Below are 14,056 nucleotides of genomic sequence, written 5' to 3'. Positions count from 1 at the left end.
TTGTCTTTAGTGGTTTGTGCTTTACTCAAGTCTTTTTTGTGTGGAAATTTTTGACAAGATTCTCTCAAATGCTTCCATAATGATGAAGTGTCTTTCTCGGATTTTCCTTGATAATTCCTATGACACCAAATACATGTAACTCTCCCCGTCTCAACTCCTTTTGAATCAAGAATTTTCTCAAAGTGATCCCAAACATAAGATCTATACTTCTTATCATTATACAAAGTAGAATCAGCATATGTTGAGTTTGGAGGCATAGAAGAGCCAACAAGGTCATTTTGGAGAATCGGATCATTTCTCATGCTATCACCTTCAATACGTTATTGTGGTCGCGGAGGCCGCATAGAGCTGTATGTAATATCATCTGTTGATGAACTATCACAGATTGATTTTCTCTTGCTACCCGAAGAAGACATTTTCCCTTCATTACAAGAAAAATATATAGTTAATATAGAACTATTCAATAGCTATGATAAAATAGAGGCATAAGATGACAAGATTCACTTAAAGAATCATATACAGAATAAACACAAAATTAATTCGGCAAACATATGATTTGAGACCATAATATGCAAAATTTTTCCAAGAGAATAAACAGGCGTTCCAAATTAAGACAGTTCATACCATAACAATGACCAAAACAAGGATTGCAGAATACTGAAATGGAATTGCCATTGTTGCAGAATACCTAAACTAAATCCAAAAACTCATAATAATCAATAAAAAAGTTTTTACTTGCATTAATATGTGTTTATTGGCGGCTTTAATTAGAAGACCACAATTGAAATGCTTGAATCATAGGAAAGCAACTTGTTGTAGAATATGCCATTGAAAACTAAAACATAATATACTAAAACATGTCATTGAAAAAGGAATTTGCTCATACATTTCCAGAAGAAATAAGATGGTCGATCATAGTTGTCTTCAACATTTCGATATGTATCAGGAACTGAAATTAGTAAAGAAATGTTCAATATGGTCGGTCCATAATATATTGCAATTAAGGCCAGGTGATGTGTGTATGCAAAGCTTCTTAAGCCCACTTAAAAAAATCAAGTAAGCAAGCTATATACATAAAGTCAATTCACTTTCATAGTAATTCACTTCTGGCCATTCCACTGTTTCATTCACATATAGCTCGTTGCTATGGCGTCTCTGAAGATCAAATATTTAAGAATACTAGAATACAAAATAAACTAGGTTCAATCATCTTTTAAAAACAACGATCACAAAATAAGTAGCTAGCCAAGTCAAAAATATAAACAACATCATAAATTATAATAGTAACAACTTAAATAACTAGCCAAGTCAAAAACTACATCAATACGTAATCAATTCACAAACTCAATTGTTTTTCACACATTAAAGGTTCAATCATCTTTTAAAAAAAACGATCACAAAATAAGTAGCTAGCCAAGTCAAAAATATAAACAACATCATAAATTATACTCGAAGAACAAGATGTCATTGACAATTATGAATTCTTAGAAATTGAAATATAAAAGTTCTAGAAAACATACAAGAGTTTAGATCGGTAAAAGGTGGAGGTGGCGCTGTGCAAGGTGGAGGTGGCGGCGTGCGAGGTGGTAGCAGCGGTGTGCGAGATGGTAGCGGCGATGGAGTGCAGTGGAGGAGATAGAACTTTAGAAAAAAAAAGATTGAAGCAGAGATAATGGGTAAAAGAAGCACGCGAATCTATTTTATAAAATGTTTAAAAATTTTAATATTTAAAACTTCTAATATTTGTTACTTAATTAAATGGTTAACAAGAAGTAGAATTGGTTCAGATGATTAAGGCGATTAATAATGTTCCATTTGATTAGGTGTTTGATTCTCCATGTCCACGTTTTAGGTAAATATTTTTTATTTCATTTTATAAACGGGAATTAATCGAGATAATTTTTATGACTATATAATAATGTTACACCTTATTAATAAATTATAAACTTATATTATTGTAATTAGTTTACCAAACCTTACAAAATATATAACTATATATTATATAATATTTCTCTTTATATAAAGTTAATGTATGAAATATAAATTTATTATTGCTAAACTTTCGGTTATTTCAGTTCGGTCCAATCCAATCCAATCCGGTTATCAGTCCGGTCCTGGATAAATTACGGTCCAGTTCGGTCCAGTTCTTTGACGAAAAGTCAACGGTCCAATCCAGTTCAGTTCTCCAAAAAAAGTCAACGGTCCGATCCAATTCCGGAGTTTTTTCCTCGGATATTCGGTCTGGTCCAGTATCTCCAGGATCCGCGCCCAGCCCTAATTCTAACACTGAAAATCGCAAGATGGGAGAGGAGAAAATCGAGATTGGAAGAACCTACTGCAAATTGATTTCTGTAATTTCTTTTTACTTTTTAATCTTTATCTATCATAGTCAATAAACTCTTATTTTTATTAGTCCGCGTCAATAGGCGGAATTTCCCTAATAATGCGTGTCACCCAAATTCGACGGAAAAGCTCAATAAGAACCGAATCTATAACATAATCATTGATCAATGATTTGATCTTTAAAACATGTAAAGTTTAGGGGATGGATTATGTTTTTTTACCAGTCAAATATAAAGAGAAAAAGAAGAATATTGACTTTTAAGAAAAGTTTACAGGATAATGAGTAATTCATTTAAACCTTGGTCAAATTTTTATGATGTAATCACTTTCCATATAAAGAAAAAAACGTTAGGTATTGAAAAAAAATATATATCCATGACTTATAAATTATAATACTATTAATAGTTTGAACTCTGATCAGGCAAGAAAGCAAACACACAGCTCATTCCCTTTTCTTCGTCTCGCCCCCAAATCGGAGGTCAAACTGCGATACTTCTGAAGAAAGCGATAAGTCGCCTGCAATCAATGTCGATCCCGCCGTATTCATCCTCTGCAGCCACATTTTCGCAATCATTTGCGAATACTGGATTACTTGGTTGGGAGGCTGATTTTATACGTATATTCATAAATTTTTTTGTTGTTAAATCGAAATTGTTCATTTTTTTTATCCGTGTTATAATTTGAGTAGTCAAGAACCAATTTTTAGTATTAATGTACAATTTTTTAAAATTTAAGTTGTAAAAAAATTAAAAAAATTTGATTTGAAAGGGCTTACCAGATCAAAAAATTTAATAATTTGGATTTAAGGAAGACCCAGAGGCAAAAAAAAATGAGAAGTTTAGATTTAAGAAAGTCTAACAGTCCAAAAAAATTAGAAATTTGGATTTAGAAAGAGCTAATAAACCCAAAAAAGTTAGAAATTTAGATTTAGAGAGACCTAATAGACAAAAAAAAAATAGAAATTTAGATTTAGAGAGGTCTAAGAGGTAAAAAAAATTAGAAATTTGGATTTAGAGAGACCTAAAAGGTAAAAAGAAAATAAGAAATATGGATTTAGAGAGGCCTAACGGACAAAAAAAAAATGGAAAAATTACACAGAAATTGATCTTTTAACTACTATTTACAAATTAGAATTTATAAATTAGGAGCTTAGAATATATTTTCTAGGGTTTATTATTTATGAATTGGAGTCTAGAATTTTTAAACTATGGTATAAAATCATAATATATAAAGAATAATGACATGTTAAGAATTAAGTTAGGTAATACGACTTAATTGTAATTTTGTACTTAATGTATGTAATTTTATACTTAATGTATTTAACCCTTAAAATTTTGAATTTAGAAAGGTCTAACAGTAAAAAAAAAAAAAAAAAAAAAAAATTGAAGTTAAAGACTACCTAATAGGTCTAAAATATTAAATATTTTAACAAACTAAACACTTAATGGAGCTAATTAACATTCTAGATATTTTTTTCTTTTTGAGACAGGAAACCAAAACTACTTCGCAATCCACATACACGAATGCAACGGCAACGCCAAACAATTCATATTTCCCGATGCCCTTTCATCTCTGGCAACCGGTCCAACCCTATGTGGCTGCGCCCGCGGTCCTGCCTGTCTTTGCACCCGTTTATACATCTTTGCAATTTCAGCAGGCACAACAATTATTTCAGAGAGATGCTCAAACAATTACTCAAGAAGCACTTGAAGGTGTGAAAGCAGCCCTTGCTAGCAGTGAGATTGAGCAGAAACAAAAAGAGAAAGGTGTTCCTCGAAAAGCTGCAGGCCAGGCTTGGGAGGATCCAACACTTTCAGAGTGGCCGGAAAACGATCATCGCCTATTTTGTGGCGATCTTGGAAATGGAGTGAATGATGAGATTCTTTCAAGAGCATTTGCGAGGTTTCCTTCATTTAACATGGCCAGAGTTGTGAGAGATAAGCGGACTGGAAAAACAAAGGGCTATAGATTTGTTAGCTTTTCAAATCCATCTGATCTTGCAGCTGCAGTTAAAGAGATGAATGGAAAATATGTGGGAAATCGGCCGATTAAATTGAGGAAGAGCAATTGGAGGAAAAGAACAGATTATGATGCAGTTGAAAGACAGAAGAAACACAAGAAGACTGTATTGCACAGCTGAAGTGAAGTGAACAAACAAATAAATTAATAATCTTTTTAAAATAATAATTTCTTCGAGTCCCGACTTGGATTAGTTCAAAAAATGACCAATTTTAATAAATTAATAAGATTATGATTTTTTTGGAACAATCTTTTATAAATACCTTGTAGTCGGTTGCTAAATACTTTTTTGTCATTCTTATAATTTTGATCAAAAACTGAAAATTCTCTCAACAAACTCATAAACCTGAACAATAATAATTAAATTTTTTAAAATAATTGATGTGTGACAACCCAAACCCCGGAAATAGATGATTACGAGTTGGAAACATTTAAATTTACGTTTTTTTTTTATCAAACAACTCATGAAAATAATACATATTTTTTATGATAATTTTGCGTTTTTCGTCAAAAAAATTGGAGAATTTTGTATTTTTCGTCATTAAAAATTTTACGATTTTGCACCGGCCAAAATTTGGCCTAGGAGGATACCGGATCCGCTTGGCTCATGGCGGGGCAAATGCGGCATCCGCCTAGGTCAAATTTTGGCCAATTCTCTAAAAAAAAAAATCATTTTTGAATTTTTTTTATGAAAAAGGTAAAATTGTCCAAATGAGGGTAGTGATAAGTAATGGGGGAGGTAAATAGCAACACCCTTTATAATCTCTATAAAATTAATAATTTCTCAAATACATATACCAAGTATATATATAGATATATATTTAGGATAATTTAGAAAAATATGACTCTATAGTACTTTGTTTTTTATTAAAATTGAAATCTAGTTGAATTTCATCTCTAACTATTTTCAGTGCATACAAAAAGTTCTAATATACATTTGTCAAATTGTAACAAAAAATTGTAAAAAGTGGTTGAGACTATAATTGCTTTCTTTCTTGTGACTAGTTCCAAAGGTACCAAACCATTTTCAGCTTCATCACTCTATAAATTAATAATTATTAATTTATTGATTAATTAATATCTTTATAAATTAATAAAATTTGATGATTCTAATATTACTAATTTGTAGAGGTTTTCGCATCTTGAGATCATTACTGTAAGATTAACTTCATATCGCATATCATTGATGTAGAATCATTTGACTCATTATAAAAAATTGCAAAGCCCAAAGTTTGCTCTTGTTCATAAAAAAAAAGGTTTGACCACTCAACTTTGATTTTCGCATAATCTGATTAAGGCAATCTAGAGGATCCAACAAGATTTCGAACAGATTGAGTTCTTTTATATGTTTCGTGAGTAGAACCGAATTGTTGATCATTTGGCTTCAGATGGACATATTGCGGCTCTAGGTGGATCGGCTCTCTCAAGACTTCGGGAGTCGATGTTAAACTTGCTTCTAGAAGATATCGTGTGAACCTGTTTTCCCAGGCTGTTGTCTGGCTAGTTTTTTTTTTCTTTTTGTTTGTTGCTTTCTCATGTTACCAAAAAAAAAATATTGGCCTAAACTATACATTGAAAATCAATTAATTCTTTAAACTACTAAAATCGTTAATCAAATATAAACCCTTGAGCTATTTATAAATCAACAATTTTCACCATTTTATCTAATAATGTTAAGAAATAATAGTAATTAATATTAATTCAACAATTCAATACATAAGTAATATTGTAGAAAATATGAGAAATATTCATCTCAAGTCCCAAAAATGATCCAAGATAAAAATAAAAAAAAGTTTGAAAAAGGAAACGAGGTTAAGTTTTTTATTAAGAAATGACAGATCTCTTTTGCCAATGGACAACGTTTTGGTCAGTTACCATTAGATCTACAAGGTATGAATCTAAACCTTACGATACTTTTAATCTCTACCACATGATTTTAATAAGCTTGGATCTAATGGTTACTGATCAAATTTACTTGGTCAGTCACTGACTAGGTGAAAACCACCGTATGAAGTAAAACTCAAAATAAAGAAAAAATGTAAAAATCCTAAAAAAAGAGCCTTTATTGTTGGATTAGGATTAAATTACTATTGATTCTTAAGATTATTAGAAAATTGGGTGTAAATTGTTAATTTCTAAATAAGTTAAAGATTTTATTGATGATTTTAATAGTTTAAGGACTTAATTGATTTTTAAGGTATAGTTTAAGGCCAATATGAGCTTTATGCCTAGAATTTTTTACATAAAAATCTTTTTTTTTATATTACTATAATATTAAATAATAAAAAATATTTAAATTTAATGAATAATGATTTAGATAAATTTGATTATATCAATTTTTTTTTGGTTATTTCAAATACTTATTTTATTCTTACATAATTACATTTTTATACATTTCTTTTGTTTTTTATTGTCTTTATCGGTGTTCAAGAAAAACACCTCATGACTCACTCATATTGCTCAAGACATCTCTTTTCAACTGAGGAATAAAACAAGATCATTTCGTTCCATTTTTACTAAAATAGTGAAGGTTATTCCATTAATAATGAAAACATGGATAGAGGGGATCCATATATCTTGCTCAAGTCGATTAGAAGGCGCAGAAATAGCTAAAACTGAATACGGAAAGTATGGAAAAACATCTTGTAATGTATTTAATTAGGTGTCAATGTGTGGATTTCATATAGTAAAAAAGAGAGGACATGCTATATCTGAAACGTACTAAATATAGTAAATATCATAAAGGCAGATGTAATAGGGGTTGTAAACTCGACAGTACACAACTTGGATTGGGAAGATATGGCACTAAAAGTTGTAAAGTTGGTCACCCTTTATATCGAGCCACTGAAGCAGCACGTCGGGCTATAATAGGACAATTCCATCATGCTTTGAGCGGACAATTCCGAAGAAATTGTAAGATATGGATAAGAGTTCTCACGAATCTCCCTATTACCGGGAAACCTACAGAAGTCAGATTGGGAAGAGGGAAAGAAAATCCTACGGGTTGGATTGCTCGTGTGTCCACAGGACAAATCTCATTTGAAATGGATGGTGTGAGTTTGTCAAATGCTCGACAAGCTGCTACATTAGTGGCGCATACACCATGTATATTTTTACTAGCTACAGCTCTCATTTGGACTTTCTTGTCATTCTCATAATAAATTAATAAGATTATATTTTTTTTTGGAACAATCCTTTATAAATACCTTGTTGTCGGTTGTTAAATACGGTCCCTTTTTACTAGCTACAGCTCTCATTTGGACTTTCTTGTCATTCTCATAATTTTGATCAAAAACTGAAAATTCTCTCCCCAAAATCATAGACCCGAACAACAATAATTAAAATTAGGGTAAATTTCAAATAGAACTCATGTGGTTTCACTAATTTTCAGATAAAAGACTGTGGTTTACTTTTTGTCAAAACGATGATTGAGCTTTCGCACTTGGATTAATGCTATTAAAACCATCTTTAACGATCTGAAAATGAAAATTTTCAAGAATTAAAGTTGTTCAATGTCATATTTTCTATGGAACTACATTTTCGATTTTCAAAAATCATCTTTTTTGGAACTTTCTCTCTCTAAACATTAACTTTCTCTCTCTTTACCAAACTTCATCTAAATAATCTCAAAATAAAAAAGTTGAAGAATTAAAGTTGCTTAAAATATTAGTAGTTCTTAAAATATGTCATTTTTAAAGTCGTCAAGGGTGATTTTAATAGTATCAATCGAAAAAGTTCTTATTTTGCTAAAAATGAAAACCTCAATCCTCGTTTTGACAAAAAGTAAACCATAGTCCTTTATCTGAAAATTAGTGAAACCACATGTGTTTTATTTAAAATTTACCCTTAAAATTATTAAATAATTGATGTGTAACAACCTGAACCCCGGAAATCGATGATTACGAGTCGGAAACATTAAAATTTACGTTTTTTTAATCAAACAACTCATTAAAATAATACATATTTTTTTATGACGATTTTACATTTTCTTCACAAAAAATTGGAGAATTTTTTTCATCATAAAAAATTGAACGATTTAGTATTTTTCGTCACTAAAAATTTTACGATTTTGCACCGGCCAAAATTTGGCCTAGGAGGATACCGGATCCGCTTGGCCCATGGCGGAGGTAAATGCGGCATCCACCTAGGCCAAATTTTGGCCGATTCTCTAAAAAAAATCAATTTTTTTAAAAAAATTATGAAAAGGGCAAAATTGTCCAAATGGGGCAGTGATATAATTTGGGGAGGTAAATAGCAATACCCTTTATTATCTCTATAAATTAATAATTTCTCAAATATATATGACAAGTATATATAGTACTTTGTTTTTTCTTAAAATTGAAATCTGATTGAATTTTATCTCTAACTATTTTCGGTGCATATAAAAAGTTCTAATATACATTTGTCAAATTGTAACAAAAAAAATTGTAAAAAGTGGTTGAGGCTACAATTGCTTCTTTTCTTGTGACTAGTTCTAGTGATATCAAATCATTTTCAGCTCCATCACTCTATAAATTAATAATTATTAATTTATTTATTAATTAATATCCTTATAAATTAATAAAATTTTATAGTCCCGATAATATTAATTTTTAGAGGTTTTACTGTAGCTCCGTATCTTGAGATCATTGTATTGTTAGATTAACTTCATATCTCATATCATTCAGATGTAGAATCATTCGGCTCATTATAAAAAATTGCAAAGCCGAAAGTTTGCTCTTGTTCATTAAAAAAACAGTTTGACCTCAAAATTTGATTTTTGGCGGCATTAAACTATACATTCAAAATCAATTAATTCTTTAAACTACTAAAATTATCAATTAAGCTCTTAATCTATTTAAAAATCAACAATTCCCACCCTCATAATTTGATATTAATTCCAAATCAACAATTAATAGTAATTAATTCCAAATCAACAATTCAATAATAATAATAAAAAATCTTCTTCAAAAAAAATATTAAATAATAATAATAATAAATATTTAAATTTGATGAATAATGATTTAGATAAATTTGATTATACCACTGATTCTCTATTTTTTGTTATTTCAATTGCTCAAGATATATCTTTTCAATTCAGGAATAAAACAAGATCATTTTGTTCCTTTTACTAAAATAGTGAATTTTTTATTTTTCACAATCATAATTTTTGGAATTTTTTCTTTAGACATTAACTTTTTCTTTACTCACCAAACAATATTTAAATAACCTCAAAATTCAAAATCTGAAAATTTAAAGTTAGTTTAAAATATTATCAACTTCTAAAAAAAATTATTTTAAAGTCGTTAACGGTCAAATTAATAATGTCAATTCAAAAGTTCTTGATTTTGCAAATGTTGATAGGCACAATCCTTGATAAAAAAATCGTAATCCTTCATTTACAAATTAATGTCATCACATGGATTTTTTTTTTAAATTAACCCTAATTATAATATATTTTTATAATTTTATTCGAATACCGACCTCTCAATTTTCAAGCCAATGTTAGAAAAAAAGTTATATGCGTTTACCAAATTCATTAGATACCCATCACAAAGATCACGAGCTTCAGCTTTTATATATATACATTTTGCTCCTGTGTATAGATTAGGAGTGCGGCCAAACAGACCCAAGACCAAAAGAGTTCAAAACTTTTATTTTTACTATATATATATATATAGGGTTAATACACATATTTGCCCTTGTGTTTTCTCGAAAAAACAGATTTGTCTTTAAATCAAATAAACCCACAAAACTATCCCTGAATTTTCCATAAACCTGCAATTATACCCTAATCTGACGGAGCTGCTAAACGGCGATGACATCAAACCTTCTTATCTCCAGAAAAACTTCAGAAAAGAACAACCAATCACAAACAGAAAAAAATATGCACATTCAATTTCGATTAAAAGCAAGTTAGAAGAACAGATTGGTCAAAATTCATTTTCATAAAAGCTCAATCAACCTAATAAAATGGCGTCTAAACCTCTTAATTAATCCAAAAGCAATAGCAATAGAAAACAATAAGAAACCAAATGAATTTTGATTGTCGTCATCCAATTTTTTTGGAGACAAGAAGGTTTGATGTCATCGCCGTTTAGCAGTTCCGTCAGATTAGGGTATAATTGTAGGTTTATGAAAAATTCAGGGATAGTTTTGTGGGTTTATTTGATTTAAGGGTAAATCTGTTTTTCCACGAAAACACATGGCAAATATGTGTATTAACCCATATATATATATATATATATATATATATATATATATATATATATATATATATAATATTTTTTGTTTTGTTATAAATGTATTTATAATACAAATTTAGGTATAAAAAAAGTAAATAATATAATATTTTAAATCTAAAATGATTTTATATTTCTATTTTAAATTTTTAAATATAAATTTTTTATTAAAAAACTCTTACCTTTTATTTCGTCTAGGGCCATAAAATGTAAGAACCGGTTCTGAGCTTGGCATAAGTAATAAATATTATTAAAAGAAAAGACAACAAAAAATCGAAAAAGGATCATGAGCTTGAGCTTCTATATACATACAACTTGGTATGGGTAAATTACAACTATGACATTTTAATTTGGGAAAAAAACATTATTTGGTCCTTAATCTTTTATTTTTTGATTCATTAAATCATTGATCTTTTATTTGGATACATTAAATTCCTAATTATTTATTTTTGGTCTTATTAAACACTTGATGATCAAAAAAATTAATTTTGAACATAAAATTTGGTTAACAGCCTGTTGTTCATTGCTCATATATTCAAATTTTATATTTTTTCGTTGTTTGAAAGTAGTTTTGGATGTGTAACATGACTGTAGGAAAACTGTAAAAATATTTTTTAATAATTTCAAATACAAATGAAGTTAATAACATATTTTTAACAGAATTAGATGTTCATAACTTATTAATTTGATTGTAAAGGGCTTAATGAGACCAGAAATAAATAATTAGGTGCTTAATGTATCTAAATAAAAAATCAAGAACTTAATGAACTAAAAAACAAAAGATCAGGGGTCTAATGATGCTTTTTGCCTTTTTAATTTTGATGTTATTTTGTATGGTCATCGACTTAGAAAATTGACATAACAATCTATAAATTTTGTTTTTTCTAATATAAAAATGCATTGTAAACTTAAACCGCCACCAAATGGACAAATTATTAGAAGCACCCAGTTGTCTATGTCAAATGGAGGACTTTCCATACATATTTTGATATGTGTAATATGGACTCACATATATCATAAGAGGCCTCACTATTTTAATTATTACGTGAGGTCATAATACATGCATGTGTTCAAATGTGAATTAGGGGTCCTCCGAGTGAAATGGAAGGCTCAGTGCTTAATATAAGAACGCCACCAAATGATGCGTTAACGACAAAAAAAAAAAAAAAAAATTTAAAATTAAAATTATTTAGAATCATATTTCCTATAGACTATCATTTTTAGAGTCTTTTCTATCTACACAACATCTTTTATTGTCCAAACAAAACAACATTTAAAAAACTCAAAAGTTCAAAACTAAAGTTGTTTAAAATATTACTTTTATCAATAAGTCAGAACCGGACCGAACATCAAACTAGATATATTGTTGGATCATATGTCACTTGGTTCAATCAAATGATTCGAATTGGTCGGACCGAATATCATAATAAATAAATAAATAAATAATATGTCTAGTTAATTTAAAATTATAAACTAATTATACATCACTTGCAAATTGAAATTGTGTTTTTCCAATTTGAACCTAATAAAATCTATTGATTCATTACTACAATGTTTCTTTCTTTTATTATTTAAGTAAAAAGAAAAAAGTCAATAAAAAAAAAGAAACTTAAAATCTAAAGTTTTTCAAAATATAATGGTTTTTACTTTTATCTAGTTATTTATTAATTTTAAAAAATAAAATAAAAATCGGGGTCAACTTGGGTCTCGGATCAACTCTGATTATTTCCGGGTTGTTGAAGATTAACAAACTTAATATGAACCAAACCAAAAACCTAGTCAGTTCCTGATCCAACCAATCAAATCGACCAATTCGATCTGGTTCTAGTAACATTGATTTTTATCAACTCTACAACTGAAGTTTACGGGTTAAATAATGATTTTATATTTTGTAAATAGAAAAGTTTGGAATTTGTATATCCGGTTTAAAAATTCGAAAGAGGAAAACATAAAGTAAGCCAAAATATAAGAGCATGGATGTAATTTAGCCGCAACAACCCAATGTACTTCTTGCTTTAATTATAAAGCATTGATAGTTTGTAAAAAAAAAAAAAAAATACTTCTAATATTAATATTTATATTTAGGAACAATTTTATCCTCAATATCTAAAATAGTGTAATTTTACTTTTAACGTTAGCAGTGAAGATCAATTTTACCCCTAACATTGACAAGTTGGATCAATTAGAGAAATTATTCACAATTTGTTTTCTCAGTCATGAATCTTATCCTTTATATTTTACATTTGCTTCATTTTACTTAGGGAAAATTACAGAGAAATTCATATTTTAAAAACTATTTACAATTATGTCAAATCATAATTTTGGATTATGTCAAACTAGTAAAATAGTACTTTTAATATATTTTAAGGATTAAAATTTATAAATTAGAAGTCTAGAATATATTTTATAGGGTTTATGATGTATGAATTGGAGTCTAATTTTTTTAAATTATAGTGTAAAATCATAATATATAGAGAATAATGACATATTAAGAATTAAGTTTGATAATATGACTTAGTTGTAATTTTGTACTTAATTATGATATTCATGTATTTGACCCTTTTACTTAACATATAACATATGGTTAAACGTGATTTTTTTTTTAAAAATAAAAAAAATCTAAATTTATTAATTTGACACTATATTATAGCTTTTAGAAAAAACAAAACTAGGGTAACTTACACTAATGGCTACTGAACTTTATAATTTTTGTATGGTATGATCACTCAACTTCAAAATATAATGTAAAAAAAATCATTAAATTTCACATTACACCCGTGTTCACTAAGCTTTAACTAACTCCTCAAAATGACTCTTAATGACATTAAAATGAAAATATTCAAGAATTAAAGTTGTTCATTTACTATGAAATCAAATTTTTTATTTTTCAAAATCACCATTTTTAGAGTTTTCTCTTTCTAAAAATCAAAATTTATCTCTCCTAATCAAACAATACATAAATGATCCATGGCCACTGAACTATATCCATTTTCACATTAGGAGGTCGCATATGAAGAGAGAGAAAGATAAATAGCGAAGGACACTGAGAAAGAGAGATGAAGAGAGAGGAATATAGAGAGAGAAGGGACAAAGAGAAAGAGGGAAGAAGAGAGAGAGAGAAAGGATTAAGGATAAAATGGGCATATAAAATTTTAGAAAGAGAGGAGGAGAGAGAACCAGTCAAAAAGAAGAGTCAAAGGTAAAGAGTATTGGTCAACGGTGATAATGGCTACCCGTGTAACAAAGTGTAAAGTTGAATGGCCATACCGGGAAGAATTGAAGTTCAGTGGCCACAATGTGAAAATGGGTATAGTTCAGTGGTCATGGGTGTAATTTACCCATGACTTTAAGACAGAAATTTTCAAAAATTAAAGTTGATTAGCATATCATGAATTCTTGAATGTTTTTATTTTGAGACCGTCAACGGTCATTTTGAGGATTGAATTAGTGGCCACGGATGTAGCAAAGTGTAA

At 28.9% G+C, this 14,056-nt stretch overlaps 1 protein-coding gene across 1 annotated transcript; it reads left to right on the top strand.

The window, feature by feature from the left end:
- Positions 1 to 2,868: 2,868 nt before the first annotated feature.
- On the top strand, positions 2,869 to 4,483 carry LOC136219517 (uncharacterized). The gene is made up of 2 exons (XM_066006947.1): positions 2,869 to 2,912; positions 3,859 to 4,483. The coding sequence occupies exons 1-2, from the start codon at positions 2,869 to 2,871 to the stop codon at positions 4,481 to 4,483; spliced, it is 669 nt and encodes a 222-aa protein (XP_065863019.1).
- Positions 4,484 to 14,056: the final 9,573 nt, after the last annotated feature.

Source organism: Euphorbia lathyris, chromosome 1, assembly GCF_963576675.1.
Source record: "Euphorbia lathyris chromosome 1, ddEupLath1.1, whole genome shotgun sequence".
Classification (NCBI taxonomy): Eukaryota; Viridiplantae; Streptophyta; class Magnoliopsida; order Malpighiales; family Euphorbiaceae; genus Euphorbia; species Euphorbia lathyris.
Note: the sequence above shows the minus strand (reverse complement) of the source record. Positions and strands in the feature narration are given on the sequence as shown.